At 35.8% G+C, this 17,897-nt stretch overlaps 2 protein-coding genes across 2 annotated transcripts in view; one reads left to right on the forward strand and one right to left on the reverse strand.

Moving 5' to 3' along the window:
* CDC73 (cell division cycle 73) overlaps positions 1-17,897 on the forward strand; it is an 89,147-nt gene that overhangs the window by 38,881 nt on the left and 32,369 nt on the right. The gene's annotated exons all lie outside the window — the stretch shown is intronic.
* On the reverse strand, positions 1,104-10,640 carry B3GALT2 (beta-1,3-galactosyltransferase 2). The gene is made up of 2 exons (XM_032647215.1): positions 8,298-10,640; positions 1,104-3,755 (listed from the first exon to the last, which is right to left on the reverse strand). Exon 2 carries the CDS (start codon positions 3,632-3,634, stop codon positions 2,366-2,368), a length of 1,269 nt encoding a protein of 422 aa, XP_032503106.1. The 5' UTR covers positions 3,635-3,755; positions 8,298-10,640; the 3' UTR covers positions 1,104-2,365.

The following is a 17,897-nucleotide window of genomic DNA, read 5'->3' on the forward strand; positions in this document are numbered from 1 at the left end:
ACAATATCTCGTAACACTTCGAGCATAAAGATTACATGGTTGTTCCTGTAATTTTTTTCTTTGACCAAATGCAAGTGCTGTCATTTAAAATTATATTTTCATGCATAGTAAAAATTACATAGTACTGGGCATGAATAAGGCACAATTAATATTTGGTGAGATGTTTAAATACTGTATTTTTAAATATCATAATATGAATTTGAAAATCATATTTTGCTAAAATCAGCTTGCATATTCAGAATGGAAGGTCAAAAGTAAATTAATAGCAGAATACCAGAATACTTATTTTAAAATAAAGATTTTCAGCAGTACTAAAACATTTGTTATTTGATTCAGTGCTCTTTGAGAACTTGGAGTGTCATGAGATTCCAAGTCATCTTTTTTAGACTTGAATTTTTCTGGAAGGAAAATACTATCTCTTAAAGATACTGCACTGTAATAATAATTTGTACACATAGTGTTTGGATTGTGTCTGAGTGCGTACCTGTGGATGCATACATGCATATACATATACTTTTAAGAAATAAAACTTCCGAAGTATTAAGGAGAGGATTATACTGAGGGAAGGATTCCTTTTGTCTTTCATCACACTTATCTAATTTGGTATTATCCTTTTATGTGTGACCTTTCTTTACTAATTTTGGTATTTAGTAATTTTAGTCTTTTTATAACCATACAGAATAAATCAAGTGAAAAACAGACCGTACCAAGAGCTGGGGGGGTTATTTAGCTCAATATTCAGAATTATTCTATGTAGAATAGAACACTTAGACAACTGAACTGAAAGTGGGAGATAAGTTGAGTGTAAATAGAATTCAACGCATTAAATGATAAGTACTGAAGCAGTCTCTGTGGTTCTGAACTGTAACATGTTAGAATTGTGTTTTGGTGGATAACTCTTCAGAATAGAATCAAGGATGAAAATGATTGTTGTTAGAATTAGGATAAGTGACATCCTCACTGAGCAAGATTGATAAATTTATACACTTGTTTAAAGTAAAAACACCTTTTTAAAATTAATGGGTTAGTATTTTCTGATTTTAAAATTTATAATGGAGCCGTACAAAATTATTGTGAAGCATTTGGACCATAACACTCAGTAAAGGTTTTTTGTTTACCTTTTTTATTAAAAACTTGATAAAAGTGCATTGTATACATTGTTCATCCTAGAATCAAGTGTTCATCAAACATTTGTAGTTTTCCCCCATCCCTCCCAAGAAAGTTTTTAATCAGTGGTGCAGAATATTTGTCATCCACCAAATTAAAAACTGCAGGTTTGTAAACTTGGCACTCAGAGAAAGAAGTAGGTGCCGTAAAATGATTAAGTACTGGCATGTGTACACCTGCTGTCAGGAAATAAACTTCCCATATGTTGCAGTTTGGCAGACATGCATCTTAAAATGTATTGAATGAAACTGCCGCTGCACTCTTTATCCTTTATCTTTTTTCAACAGTGCATCCTCTTTGTGCCTGTAAGTAATCACTTTTGCTTCAGTTAGAGGAAAATGATAGATTTTTTCAGATATGCTTGAAGTTAACTGGTGATGCTCCTTGAGAGTGCAGTACCTGGTTGATTGAGTAAATCATTGAAGTTCTAGCTTGGCCCTGAACACCAACGAGGGAACAGATGTTCTATTTTGAAACATTTAATTTTTTTTTTATAAAAATGTGAGCCTGAGACACATTGATTTTTTTTTTCACATTTTATCACGTCATGTCAAAATAAATTCCCCCAGTATATGTGCGTATTGATAAAAGAAAATGAATATCTCAATTGTTTTTAAAAAGTAAATACTTAGATGAGAACTGCATTGATGAAGCATCTGAACTTTATAAACATGTTTATGGAATAATTCAACTAAATCTTATTGCATGGAATATGGTTTTTAGAACCCTAGAATAGGTCAAAATTTGTCTTTTGCACAATTATAAAGTTTCCTTAAAATTGACAATAATGTTTTATTTACATTTAATTATATATTGAAATGAAAAACTGAATCCAAAGTCTTTTGACTGTATCCATTTCTTAAATTAAAATTTGTGTGGAAAACATATGCAAATACACCTTCTTGGCCCCTAACGTAAGAGTTGAATCATTGATGTATGCGTGCCTGTTATTGCATGTTAATACACAGAATCCCCTTATGTGGATTTTTAGTAGATTGTTTGGGATACCTTTTTGTTATATCGTGTTGTATTTTTAAGAATTACCTTCTTCAGAAATTAAAAAAATATTTTTGGATTCCTTTATGCGATGAGTTTTAACTAAAACTTGTCCTATGGATGTAATCAGTTTTAACTATACATGCTTTTAGCAATATTTTACAGATCGCACGTTTGGGAAAACAAAAGAAAGTTGTCTTTTCTAGTGGAGTTTGCGGTGGCGATACCTGCCTGCCTTTTCTTTTGCTGCGTTGGCACAAGCGTTGTGCTTATTTTGTTGTAAATGGTTCCAGTATTTTATCAGTTCACTAGGCTGGAACTGATGAGAGGTAATTAGGTGACTGTATTTACAGCTTGAATAAGAAACTCGCCAGTGATTGAACACAAACTCATTGGGAGGGGGGACAGGATCAATTCTCAACTTGGCAAGACAGATCCCTACATATACATCTTCCAAGTGCAAACGACGGATGCTTAAAGAAACTTTAAATATCTTCTCTGCCAGATCTCCAGAAAAAACATAACCAGTCCCGGAACAGAAGACAGGATAGCGCTCACTTGGGTAGAGGTCTGGTGGCATGTACCACTTGCTGTCTTTGTTTCGGTTGGGTGCGTATCCCCTCATTAGGTAACCAGTAAAATAGTTATGTCTAGGAGGCAGGTCTGGCTTCAGTAACTTAAGTATTAAATATTCGGTGTTGACAAACATGTCACTGTCAGTTTTCATAACATATGGAATATGTGGACAGTATGTGGCAACCCAGTTCATGCCCATTAGTGTTTTAATGGTCAGATTATAGTATGTATCTAAATATTCCTGTTGAATTATGTCATGGTATTGTCTGCTTTCTTCCAGGATTGCACGTTGAAGGTAGCCATTTAACTTAATACTTACACCCAACAAAAAAATTCGTGTGATTTGGATACCAGGTGCTAGACTTTCATTGCCCCAAGTTTGCCGAATAGCTCTTCTAGCTTCTATCTGTCCAGGTTCTGCAGCTATTAGTAGTATTAAAAAAGGGCTTTTCTCCTGGCATTTTGCAGGTTCATTGATAAGGTATTTGAAATGGTAAGAATTTGGATGTCCAGTGCCTTTTTCATTGTAAATACTTCCGTTGGCACTGAGTGTATTCTCCAGCCCTGTAACTCCTTGTGGTGACAGATCTGTGTTATTGGAGTTAGTTGCTGTTTGAGGCCTCAGAGTCTGCGGGACTGTTTCTTTCCAAATGTTCCGAAGAGAGCTGTGGTTTGTCTCACTTTTTGTAGAACGAAATCCACGGAAAGTGTATGTCACAGGGTTTTCTTTGAATCCAGTTCTGCCTGGCAGCCAGTCATGATGATTGAAAAACAAAAACATAGCAAAAAGAAACACGAGAGAAAGTACACCAATAAGATGGGTACGGAACAGAGACCTCTTGGCATTCCAGCTCATCTTTGCAAAGCAGCAGTGTCTTCTTCTCCACTGAAGCATGTTGTAAATATCCAGTAGTGGATGAGAGATCGGTGGCTGAGAATGTGTTCTTCTCCTGAATCAGTACTGTTCTTTGGTAATCATTTTCTAATGCGGTCACGTTGTCTCCCTCGCAGTCATTCTATAAAGATGAAGCATAAACGTTTACAGAATGGAAATATCACAGAACTGCTTGAAAGAGACTAATAAAATTAGGGCACATGGAAATTTTTAAGCTGTGAAAATAGGATAACCCAGGAACAACGTTTATGACTTGTCTTCCCTTGACAACGTAACATCCTGAGAACAGGATTAATTTCTTTAAAAATACACCTTTGGAGCACAGTGACCACTTTAAAGAGAGGTGAATGGATTGATTTTCTTCCACTTATTTCATCATCTATCTCAGTAGCTCTGGTCACTTGTACTTGTTGACTTAAGTTAAAGATTAAAAGTTGTATGCATGGAGAAGAGGAAAATGCTGCTAGATCCCTGAGAGAGGCCATGTAAGGAGGCCTGAGAGCAGATGGAAAATTTATTGGCATTAATTAAAATTGATTTGACATACCATTGGTGGTATGGTGCACAGTCAGCGGCCTTTTTTGTAAAATGGCCATGTATCAGTTGTGGGACAGACGGTGCAAGGTTGATTATGGCAGAGTTTTGTTAGTCACAGTACACTGCTTGGCATGTTTCCGTTGGCCCCTACTGTGTCGAGAAAGTCAGTGAGAAGACGCACCTGTCAGAATTAATGTTCAGGGTTCAGTAACTTCAGTGCAGGATTTTAAGACAGTAATAAATGATGGACATTTGCAAGTACTCATTTCTCATGTTAACCTTCCACTTCAGACATGAGGTATTCAGGAGATCATTGTCCTTACTTAGACTTATGATTGATTTTTATAATATAGCAACTAATTATCTTTAATTATCTGTGGACTTCACAGAGTACTATCACGTATCTCAGTTGAATCTCCATGTTAGAATTAAAGAACTGCTTTGAACAGTCTTTTCAGATTTCTTACAAAATATAGACACTAGGTATTATTGTATCCCCAACTATTTAAAATTTTAAATTTCACAAAATGCATCTTAAAAGATTTTTGAGTTATGCTGTGTTCTAAATTTGCATGTAGAGAATTTTTTACATTTTTAGGACTTCTGCTAGCATGACACTTAGAGCCCTACATTTAGAAAAAAAATTTATGAGATGTCAATATGGGAAGTTCACGATGCCACATATTAAGAAGTGGTCTTTGAACAAGTTTTTTTAGTGCATAGCACAAATATGTTCATGTTTTTTCAGTTTGTTATTTTCTGGATCAAGGCGTGGGGGTAAAGGATGGGTAAGGAGCTGTAGCTTGAATTCTGTTAAAAGAGAAAACAAACCTTTTTGTGTAATTTTAATTTTTTCAACTTTTTATTGTGAAAATTATTTCTTTATGTAAAAGAAAACTGGTCAATTAAAAACATTTATTGTAGGAGCATTTGTTTATTTGAAATTATATATACACATATGAATGTGTTTATGTAGCCTGTGATATTGAAAGGTTTATGGTTAATACCAAATTTGCTTAACCTCGATAAAAAATTCAATTATTTGGGGAAAATAATGGCATTTACATGGAAGTCCTCATATAATTGAATAACTAGAATAGCACTCATATAATGTAAAGTATTTTGAGAATATTGATGGGAAGTGTTAGACTCCTGTTCTAGCAGAAGCCACTAGGAGGAGCAAGCAGGTGGGGATTCGAGCATCTCTGAAGCGTAACAGTACAGGCGCTAGCTTTTGATGATTTCTAGTATCTGAGATTATGTAGTACTTTTAGAAGTTATGGTGTTTCTCAAATGTAAGAAATTACATTAATCATTTCGTGAGATAGGAGCAGTGTTTTTCTTCCTTAAGTTTTCAGATTTAAAAAAAATAGAATCTACTTATTTATTAGAATTTATTTACCTGAATTTTAATTTCGCATTACTCTGATGAAGACTAAGACACTTCACCATACCAGTAAAACATAGTTCTGTGGTGAGCTCAGTTGAAAATAACAGAGCTGAGTGTTCTGGTTTAGAAACTCACTTTTCTCCTCCTTACACTTGTAAATAGTTGGCCATTCTGTTTAGATGAGGAGACTCTTTCTAAGCTTTTATTTTCAAATGAAATATTAGATAAATAGTAATAATTTCCCTCCACCCCGTAAAGAAGCCAGTAGATATAAGGGTTATGTGTGTAAATTTAAAGGAAACAAAAGTTGCTTTTAAAATTTATTTGATAATCTATTTTAAACATTCCAAAGCTAAATTAAATGTGTCAGCTTTCTCTTGATATAGAATGCTTAGAAACTGGTTGAAGTCTAATCATTTAGATCCTTTAAAAGTGTAAATTTGATGGTTTAAGAAGCAATAAATAGAAGGTCAGATGTTTGAATGCATGTTTGAATAAAGGACTGAAAAAATGAATGAAGGTAAATATATTAGTAAATTGTATTTTTATGAAAACATTATACCTGAAGTGATGTTTCTAAAGTATCTCAATATTACAGAAAACAGCAAATTATTATATATTGTAACCTGGCATACATGTAGTTTATGGTCCTATGTGATTTTGTAGCGATAGGTGATGGAGATGCATCTTAATGTAAATTCATGATATTTGTATGTTTGTAAATATCCAGCTGCTCAGGCTTGAAATCCATATATACTCATTTCTTAATCTCCCATTGGTAAATGTAGTGCATGTGTCTAGCCTTAAAAAAATGCTTTATTAAACATTTTTCAGATATTTACCATAATTTTACTGTTAAAAAGAAAGTACAATTAAAGTAACTATTCCTCCTTTTATTAAAAGATAAAATTATTCTCCAGTTACTGCCTGTTTTACATTAATTCTTAAGAAGTGGGAACAAGACCAGAAAGTTAAAATATTTTGACATTCTAAATAGTTTTGCACTTTTACATTTTCAGCATAGAAATAGCTTTGATTTGTCTCATGGGTTTTTATGGTAATATTATCAAGTGATTAATATGTATTTACATCTTATGGATTGACCCTCACGGAGAGGATGTTACTATAAAATGTTCCGTTACTTCTCCCTCTCTCTTTCCCTCTCTCTATCACACACACACACACACTCTCTCTCTCTCTCTCTCTCTCTCTCTCTCTCTGTCTCTGTCTCTCTCTCTCTCTCTCTCTCTCTCTCTCTCTCACACACACATGCTGTTTTTATTATTTGGCTTCTAAAAGTGATAATATCTTAGTCTGTGGGAACAGTTCTAGATTTAAGGGGTGCTTGAATAAAAAACTCTACACTCTTGTTTTGAGATAGCTAGCTTATAAAAATGTTTAATTGGTGACTTTAACATTGAGAGATAAAGGTACTAAGAGAGACTTGAGGTTTTTTACAACCATATTTTTTTTGTTTGTTTAATACCATCTGGTTTCATTCCTTAATGGAATAAAAATTTATACTGTGAGTGAGAGTTGATGTTGAGCTCTAATAATAATAGGGCCTGATAGACTTGTTTAATCTTAACTTTAGAATGGAATCCCTACATATGTCTTAAAAATGTTTGCCTTTTGTGATTATTAAATAATAGGTTGAGTTGTGCTGTAAAATTGAGCAAAAATCAGGATCTTTGACGATCTGTAAAAAATTTTAGAAATACCCGAGTTCCTGAGCCATGAGTTGCTGTTCTATGATTGTTACTAAAATAGTTTATTAGATTTATTTCTGCCCTGCACACATATACTATGCCAGTTAGTTCATCATTACATATTTATATAACCTGGAAGCACAGTGGCTACATTTAGATTTAATTTTTTGACCTTGTATTGCTGTTACATGGATATTTTTATGACAGAGTATTTTCATATTATGTTTTTGAGTTTCACTTTAAAAATGATCACCAAAACCAGTCTTATATTTTGATCATTTAGAATCAGTCTGTTGCTTAAAATAAAAGCTCACTATTTTAAAAGGGGGTAATTTTAGCAAGTATTGATATTTCTTTGTTTAAAGTTGTATTTGTGAACACGCAGATCTCCTGGGGTGGTGGGCTGTGCATAAATGCACACTGCCTTCTGTGATCCTGTGCAAATGCTTTCCTTATAGTATCTTACAGTTCGGTGGTACTTAAAATTTGTTGATAGTCTCAGAGTTGGTAAGTTATCTTTATTTAGGGACATGGGTATGGGAGGCAACATTTTGTTATTAAAAACTGTTCTATATTAAGATTTTGTTTTAAAAGGACTGAAAAAGCTCTTAATATTAAGATCATCTTTGATACTATTTAATGAATTTCACTGCATTGACCTCTTCGATGGCCATTTTTAAGAGAGCACTTTAATTTATTGGATAAGGATTCAACTTGACTTAATTTGATAGAGGATTGCTATGTTTTCTTTAGAGGGCTTCAGATTTTTTTTTAAAGTTTAATTTCTCAGAGAAGCCTTTAAGCACATCTTGTTACTGTTTGCCTTTTCGGTAATCCATAATTACTGCAAGCTACATATTTACTTGAATAAAGCAATGACAGATTTTAAAACCATATATTTAGAAACCCTTTCATAGTTTCAAGGACAGTGAACTGTATGAACTTGTTTATTAGATATTAGTGCCTCCAGGGCTATAAAAAAGTAACAGACATTTAAATGAGTATCACAAACAAGATATCAACATACCTTCCTTGGTCAGGCATTTATGAGGCGAGGATTATGCTCACTGAAGATACTTTTGGCACGCCATCACTTCAGCCAAGATGCTATCGAACATGCGCACCTCCCCCAGCAGTCTGCCTCCTGCGATTGCTTTTCACAGTGTCCAGAGTGTCCATCTGTCTGCTTGTCTTCGAGTTCCCCTTCTTGTTCATATGGGTCCTAGTCTTCTGAGGTTTTTCCTTTCTTTCATTTTCTTTCTCTTTCTTTAAACAAAAGAGCTGTGGTTGTTCGTTCTGTTTGGAGCACTGTCGACTCTTGCTGACAGTTGATGCATTGAGGCTTTTTACATCTGCTGTTTTCCTGGCCGGACAATGCAGTGCTGTATTCTCTTCTCAGTATCCATATTTCTAGTAAGAACACTGAGCTGCAATCAAAAGCAGCCAGAGCTAGAATGGAGTGCTTCGATTGTATTGGAAAAGAACAGGATTTAACTCTCTTTCGTTGTTGCCTGGCAGCTGCAGGAAGGATTTTGAGCAGTTTTACCAGGGTTTTAGTCTGTAATATGAAATCCAGGGTTCCTCAGCTGCTGCACAGGCAGGCAGCAGTTTAAATGTGGGCTTGACAGATGCTCTCTCTGACAGAGCAGAATTTAACGTCACTGCTTGGCTGAATCCCACGTGATTGTTTGCATTCATTTTGACTAAAAACCTAAGGTAGAGAGAAGCTTAGAGATTTGCTTCCATGTGCTAAATTATATATATTCAGTGTAAGTGTAGTGATGAGTGAATAATACGAAAATGGGATGATTATGAAATGAATGGTTATAATTTTATCTTTTTCCAGCTTATTTCCTTTTTTTTTTTAATTTATGCTCAAGCACGGGCTTTCTAAATGTTTTCAGTGTTAGATGTTGGTTTTCATGTTACATGATTTTATAGGGCATAAGCAATATAAGCTTTGATATGTAACTTAGTGTAATTTAACTCCTTCAGTGCACTCCTTCCCTTGAAGTTCTTTTTCTCAAATTGTTCTGATTTTCGTTTTACTAATATCTAGTTGCGGCTCGTAGACCATTTTTATTCAGTAATGTAGACATCTTCCCCCCTGCCTCCCCCCACCATTTTCTAGGATTTATGTAAATCAGCTGCTGTGGATTGCTTTACTGACACGTGTTGTGATAGCCCACTTCTTTTTCACTCTTGCGCGGTTTCTAGTGTTCTTGAAGGCAGCAAAACTTTATTTTTAATCACTTTTTAATGTCAGCATTTATTTTTTTTTTCTTTTTCTTTAAAATTACATGTATGGCGGAATTCAACAAAATGATGTAATGGATAAAGCACACTTGTACAGGATCTTCTTGGTGGGTAATGAGGCTTTACTAATCATATTTATTTGTCCTAATATTTCAGGATGGTTTAGTAACTTGCCATCAGGCAAATTTTTCAGTAAACACTAGATATTCACTCTTAAATATTTTGTATGATTAGTCTGTTGGGCACCTTGCTGCTTTTTTTTCTGCAAGTACTGGGGCATTGTCCTTTTTTTTTTTTTTTAAAAATAACCTGAATTACCAGTTTTTCCTCTGAGTCTTTAGGGACCTTAACTCATAGAAATTTACCATTTTGAAACTTACACTGTATATTTGTAGTCGTATATTTTTCATCCCACCTATCTTCCCCAGTAATGTGTGTTATTTCAAATATAGATTTACATTTTCTCTAATATTAAAATATTTTTTGTCCTCATTATGTTTTTTAGTATAGCTGATGAAATGTGTTTTGTAGTTTTAGGAATCCTAAGACTTTTTTAAAGGAGTGTATGTGATTTTCCTAGAAATGTTAGAAGGAACAGTAAGAGTTTTATAAATGGGAAATGTAAGGCCTAGAGCTTTGACTTTTTCTGGTTAAGTGTGAAGGAGAGAACTAAAACCTGGGTTTCTTGGCATTTAGTCCCTAAGTCCACCCATATTACATGCTCACTACTCTCTTTTTTAAAAAATTAATATATTATTTTTTGGCTGCATTGGGCCTTCGTTGCTGCGCACGGGCTTTGTCTAGTTGTGGTGAGCGGGGGCTACTCTTCATTGCGGTGCGCAGGCTTCTCATTGTGGTGGCTTCTCTTGTTGTGGAGCATGGGCTCTAAGCATGTGGACTTCAGTAGTTGTGGCATGCGGACTCAGTAGTTGTGGTGCGCGGGCTCAGTAGTTGTGGCTCACGGGCTCTAGAGCACAGGCTCAGTAGTTGTGGTGCACGGGCTTAGTTGCTCCACAGCATGTGGGATTTTCCTGGACCAGGGTTCGAACCCTTGTACCCTGCACTGGCAGGCAGATCCTTAACTGCTACGCCACCAGGGAAGCCCACACTACTCTTTTTTTAAAAAAAAAAAAAAAAACTACTCTTTTTTTTAAAAAAAAAAATTAGACTTAGGTGGCAGAATAATGCTTAAGTGCCTACTTAAGATAACTTATTTTATAAAAGTATAAGTGGCTTGTAGTAGATCATTATTTACCAATAATTCCTGACGTAGGATTTGACTATGCAACTAGCAGCAGTGACTAAATTCATGTGTGTGCTAAGCCTACTTGAGCTGTTATATAAATGACTTTTTTTCTCATAATTGTTTTATTTTTGTAATACCCATTTTAAAGATGAGGAACCAGTGTTTAGAGTTGTAAACTAATTATCCCAAATATCAGATGAATAGTGATGAGAAAGAGTCCAGCTGGGAATTAAAGCAAGATTAATAAGTCCTTATCCTCTCTTCTTAACTATTATGCTGCATGGCACTGCTGGAGAAAGTTGTGGGACTTTTTTCCTGTTACTAGCATAGCATACCCAGAGATCATTCATAGCAGTATAAATGGATGTTTGTATTTTTGCTTTAATCACTTGATCAGCAAATACATATCTGATCAACTGCTGTGTGCCAACATTTGCAATTAGGCACAGCTTATTAAATGTTAGAGATACAAAGATGTTTTAGTTACATTCCCTGCCCTTTCTCCAGGAAGGATAACGCAATTATTTATGGCTGTTCTTTTGATTGGACTCTTTTTTGATGCCCACTGGATTTCTTATGGATCTTGATTATTAAGAGAACTCCATAGGTAACCTGCTGGTTAGTGGTTCCCTGCAGTATTAGGTGCAGTATTAGGCCCCTGAATTCCCAGTGGACTATTGTCTCAACTGTGCTTGCGATGGGAAAGTGTTTACACAGCAAAGGAGACTCCTGAAAGCTAATGAAAGGGTACCTGTGTACTGAATCAGAATTTACTTTAAACTTCTAGGTACAACTGCATCCTGTTTCTTATGTTTAAGTTAAGCTGGTTAGGAACTTTACAGAAAAACAGCAGACGTGAGATAAAAGTTCCTTTAGTGACTTTTTCTAGCAACCTGCATGTTTCCAGCCAAGAGAAATGGTAAAAATCATATGACAGGCAAGCTTGTAGAAGTTCTTCCTTTAGTCTGATTTCTTTTAACATCTGATTTCTATGGTTAAACTTTCTCAGTAAATGTGACAGATTTCTTTGTCAGACTGAGCAAACTGGCAGCTATTTTGTTAAGTTTTATAGTTATAGATGTCTTGTAATTTTTACTTGCATAGGTCTGTTTTTTAATTTTAGAACACATCCCTGGTGGGAAAATAGATGGATATTACTATTATATATGCATTATGGCCAGCATTGTCCAGGCTCATTTTAGGATTTTCCTGGGCATGTCTAGAATATCCCCTAAGGAGTCAGAATTTAAAGGCAGGATTTGCTATGCCTCCTAACTCTTAGTTTCTACTGGGTACAGAAATAATTATTATTTTTTTATTCATGTTGTTAATAGTATCTGAGTGATTATTACATGATCAATCAGGTACAGATTTGTTCAATATGTAATAGGAAAGACAAGTATTATACTATTCATGTATATATAAATTCAACTAAATGTCCTTGGTAAAAAGAACAAGGGAGAAAGGGTTGTGGGGAGAACACTTCAACCATGGTGGGTGATTTCTGTTCACTGAGAATGAGCTAATAGCCTTGAGTAATGCGAGGAAGGGAACATGAATCTGGTTTTCTCTACATTAGTCTCCATTCCTGTTTGTGCTTTAGTCTGACTCTTTAGCCCCTAAATGCAAGCCATTTATTTCACCTGAAGAACTAGCTATCTTTTTCCAGTGCTGGAGAAAAATCTTAATGTTTTGGATTAGGTGTAATTTCCAACGTACTATGAAAAATTCCATTTGACACAGTTATTTAGATACCAATTTTAATTTTATTGAGATCAATCAGCAATTTTGCATAGCAGTGTTTGCTTGGAGTTTATCTCTCTTGACTGTTTTGACTCAAAATCAGATGACATCTTTTTCATTGCATAAAGGATTTGGACAAATATCATATTTTTGGCTATTTAATATTAGTAGTTTTCCATTTTTGAAAAAAATTATTGTGTTTATTAAGAATGTGGCATTTTCCTTTGAAGTTAATATAAGATTTATGAACCAGTTTTGCTTTTCTTTGGACTCAAAGCAGGAATTAGCTGATTGCAAATTAGCAATCTCAGAATGACCACAAGTGTCAGTGTTTGCCTGCCTTAACTCTTTGCTTCAGTTTTCACAAGCTTGTGCTGCAGTTTCTCAAATTGTTTAAGAATTCTTTAGACTTGAAAGCAGAGCTAAATTTAAAGTCTCTTTCAAAACTAACTGTAGACACCTTTATCTGGTTTAATTCATACAAACTGTTAATGATCCTAAGGGAAAATGTAAGCATCTAAAATCAGCAGTAATTTGGCAAGTACTTTAATAGTAAAGGCAGGGACTTAGCTGTGGTTCAGTGGTTAAGAATCCGCCTGCCAATGCAGGGGACTTGGGTTCAAGCCCTGGTCTAGGAAGATCCCACATGCTGTGGAGCAACTAAGCCCGTGTGCCACAGCTACTGAGCCTGCGCTCTAGAGCCCGCGAGCCACAATTACTGAGCCCATGTGCCACAACTACTGAAGCCCGTGCGCCTAGGGCCCGTGCTCCGCAACAAGAGAAGCCACGGCGATGAGAAGCCTGTGCACCGCAACGAAGAGCAGCCCCTGCTCGCCGCAACTAGAGGAAGCCCGCGTGCAGCAATGAAGACCCAACGCAGCCAATAAATTAATTAATTAAAAAAAATAGTAAAGGCACACTTCAGAGATATTTGGGGTTCAATTCCAGACCACTGTAATAAGTGAAATCGCAATAAAGTGAGTCACATGCATTTTTTGTTTCCTAGTGCATAGAAAAGTTATGTTTACAGTATACTTTGTGCGATAATAGCATTATGTCTAAAAAAATCAATGTACATATCTTAATTAAAAAATACTAAAACCATGATCTGACAACATGGGGTTGCCATAAACCTTCAATTTGTAAAAAAATGTATCTGCAAAGTGCAGGAAAACGAGGTATGCCTTTTTACTTGTATATTCTTTGTTTTTTGGTTTTTTTGTTTTTTTTTTACAGTACGCAGGCCCCTTCCACCGCGGAGCACAGGCTCTGGATGCGTGGACGCGGAGGCCCAGGGGCCATGGCCCACGGGCCCAGCCGCTCCGCAGCATGTGGGATCCTCCCGGACCGGGGCACGAACCCGTGTCCCCTGCATCAGCAGGCGGACTCTCAACCACTGTGCCACCAGGGAAGCCCCTGTTCTTTGGTTTCTCAGTAGCATAGCTGTTTCTTTTTAGCACGAATCAACTAGAATCTTTCAGTTGTTATTTGACACACATGGAATAGTCTTAGAGGGGTTATCAATGAAGGCAGTACTGGGCTTGATACTACTTTTCTAGGAGGTGTTCTAGAAGTTTACAAGGGAAGGTGTGTTCGGCTGACAAAATAATTGAAGGGCATTTAGTGAGTGTGCCTAGGGAAGGTAGTCTGTAGTGTGGGAGACAATCTTTGAAAACAGCAAGGCCTTCTGAGTGTCTCAGAGTGTGTGTGTGTGTGTGTGTGTGTGTGTGTGTGTGTTTGTGTGAGTTCTTTAAATGAATCTAAAACATAATTGTAATACAGAGTATATTGCTAGGATATTGGTTTCCATTAAAAATTTTACATAGGTTAATGTTACCTGTGCATTTAATTTAAAATTGTTAGAGGGGTCAGTGTAAAATATTTCTTACATAGAGTTGTGAAGCCTGCTAGGTCTGCACCTTTAAATTGTTTCAGGCGTCTTACTCCTGACTCCCTGCTCCCCAGCACATGAGTATTTAAAAATATTAACACTATTAATTCATTACAAAGTGTGACCATTTGTAAATTCAGGTAGATATAATATGTTAGAACTTACAAGTGCACTAAAACTTCACAAAGAAGCGTAGTTACCCAAATATAAATTATTAATATTGAAAAATGCTTCTTATTTAATAGCTTTAGTAGATAAGGAACTAATGCAAAAGTCAGAAGTAACTAAATAGAAAGTTTTCCCCAAAGGGCCTTTTTGTGATGACCTGGGAACATTGAGTATACTTGATTCTAAATTCATGTACGTAACGTAGCTGTCTTCAGAATGATTGTTTATGGTCTGGTTGGCAATAGGGACTTTAGTATAAAGAAACTTTGCAAAGTTTTCAAAACTTTGCAAAAGAGACAGGCAAAGGTTATAGGATTAGGAAGGGGTAAGGGTTGACTTTAGGGTTTGATTTCTTCCCCTCCCTAATTTCTTAGAGGATGCCCAACGGATTCACTTACATTCAGCAAATACATTAAGCATATACACAAATTACAGGAGCATATGAGATACTGCATCATTAGGTTCCTTTTTTTCAAGAGATTTCTAGACTTGATGGGTACACAAATCATTATAAAGATGGCACAGATAACTAGAAGTAAATGTTATATAGTTATTTACAGTTTTTCCCTTCAGGTAGAGTTTGTCTTGTACAATTCACTGTTGTCTCACTCAGTTTCACTGCTTTGATACTTTTGATCTTCCCAATTGGAGTTGGTTTTTTTAAAAAAAATAAATTTATTTTATTTTATTTATTTTTGGCTGCATGGGTCTTTGTTGCTGCGCGTGGGCTCCCTCTAGTTGCGGCGAGCAGAGGTTATTCTTCGTTGCGGTGCACGGGCTTCTTATTGCGGTGGCTTCTCTTGTGGAGCACAGGCTCTATGCACGCGGGCTTCAGTAGTTGTGGCGTACGGGCTCAGTAGTTGTGGCTCGCGGGGCTCTAGAGCGCAGACTCAGTAGTTGTGGTACACGGGTTTAGTTGCTCCGAGGCATGTGGGATCTTCCCGGACCAGGGCACGAACTGTGTCCCCCTGCATTGGCAGGTGGATTCTTAACCACTGTGCCACCAGGGAAGCCCTGTAGTTGGTTTTATGTTACATTTTTATCTGTTTAATTTTTATGTATTTCTAATATTTTATCCCCTTTTAATAAATAAGAAGAGGGCTCACAGATAATACAGTTCCTGAGTTTTAGTGAACTAAAATTTTAAAAATGAAAATTTATATATTTCTGTTTGTACCCTCCATTTTTTTAGTGTCTCCCTGATTACTTATTAATTAACATATTGAGTATGTTTCTTTTTCATAAATATCCTCATAGTAGACTTTGAGTTTTATCTGTATTTCCTCTGTAACTTTTCACAGAATTTGTATTTATTAACATCTCTGGAATTTATAATGTTTCACGACATTTCAGTTGCCTATCTTAGTATGTGTGATTTCAGATAGTTAAGTATGTACAGGTCTCTGTTTTATTTTAGCTTCCTCAGTCAGTTTCTTGAATTATTAAATGGTAAAACATTGAATATTTTCTTTTAAAGCTTACAATATTGTTATTTCCCTTTCTACCTGTATTGCCAGTAGCTATAATCTTTGGTTCCCAAAACAATGAAATTAATATAATTCCAAACATGTAACCTTTGATAGAGGGAGCTGGGCAGGAGAATATTATTTATTCACACGAAACAAAAGAAGAGCAAATTTATAAGCTATAGAGCAAAATTATGAGCTGTATGCGTTTGAAGAAACATTGAATTATGTCTTCAAACTTAATCAGTTAATTGGACCCTTCGGGTTGTACTATAATGGCATTGTTCCTATTGAAAAGGTATTACTTACATTAGAATAATGGAATTTCAGAGCAGAATTGGACCTTTGAGGTCATCTAAAAATCTAGTTTCCTCATTTTACAGGCAAGGTAACTAAGACCCTGAGAGGTTGTGATTTTTCTCAAAGGTCTACTCTTAATGTGGCAGGGCCAAAGCTAGAACCTAGAGCTCAAGACTTGTAAATCAAGCTTTTTTTTTTTTTTGCACTGATTTATTCTGTCTCTAGTTAACATCAGTGTATTTGTTTTTAGTCCATGGATCCATAAGCTACACAAATGAGCCTGTGGACCTTCTACCTTACCTGTATCCCTCTGCCACTATAAAAACAATTCTGCCAGTTTTAAGTGAGAATGATAATGCTTTTATTAAAACTCAGTGAGAAAGAATTGTTCATTTGTACCAGAAGGTATGTGATCATTATAGACTTTGGTGTTAAAGGAGATCAGTACACATGCTTTGGTTTGTTTCTAATTGCAGTGCTGTGATTAACATTTCATCTACATTCATGTGGATGTAATTTTTTAATCTACAGATAAACAATTTTTAAAAACCTGACATTTTCCCAGTATGAAAGAGTACCTCTTTAAAGATTTTGTGTTCTGTCTCACTCTCTTTTCCTCTCTTTTGATCCAAATTTTTATTGCTGTATTAGTTTGGGTTCTCCAGAGGAACAATCAATAGGGTAGATAGATCGATCATAAGGAATTGGCACATGTGCTTAGGGAGACTGAAAAGTCCCAGAATTTACAGTCGTCAGGCTGGTGACCCAGGGAAGCTGATGGGATGGTATAGCTTCAGTCTGAGCCTGAAGGACTGAGAACCTGGAGGGCCGCTGGTGTAAGCTCCCGTCTGAGGCTGAGGCAGGAGAATACCCATGTCCCAGCTTGACCACTGCCAGGCAGAGTGAATTCTCTTTTATTTTGCCTTTTTGTTCTGTTCAGCCCTTCAGTGGATTGGATGAGTCCCATCTCCTTTGGGGAGGGCAATCTCCTTTACTCAGTCTGCTGATTAAAATGTTAATCTTATCTAGAAACATCTTCACAGACACATCCAGAATAATATTATAACCAAATGTCTGGGATATTAATTCCTTATCAAATAAATGATTTGCAAGTATTTCCTCCCATTCCTTGGGTTGACTTCTCACTCTGTTGATAGTGTCCTTTGATGCATAAAAGCTTTTAATTTTGATGAAGTCCAGTTTATCTTTTTCTTTTGTTTCCTGTACTTGTTGGTATCATATCCGTGAAACTGATGTCAAATCTAATGTCATGAGGCTTTTACTCTTTGATTTTTTCTATAAGTCTTAAAGTTTCAGCTCTTAAATTTAGGCTTCTGATCCATTTTGAGTTAATTTTTGTATATGATGTAAGATAATGGTCCAACTTCATTCTTTTGCATGTGCATATCCAGTTTTCCCAGCATCATTTGTTGAAAATACTGTCCTTTCCCCATTGCATGGACTTAGCACCTTTCATGTATGTGAAAGTTTATTTCTGGGCTGTCTTATTCCATTGGTCTATAGGTCTGTCTTTATGCCCTACTACAGTGTTTTGAT

This window comes from Phocoena sinus, chromosome 1 (assembly GCF_008692025.1).
Source record: "Phocoena sinus isolate mPhoSin1 chromosome 1, mPhoSin1.pri, whole genome shotgun sequence".
Taxonomy (NCBI): domain Eukaryota; kingdom Metazoa; phylum Chordata; class Mammalia; order Artiodactyla; family Phocoenidae; genus Phocoena; species Phocoena sinus.

Bases quoted from the DNA above. Each gene is read 5' to 3' on its own strand.
- B3GALT2 (XM_032647215.1), bottom strand. From the start codon at position 3,634: ATGCTTCAGTGGAGAAGAAGACACTGCTGCTTTGCAAAGATGAGCTGG.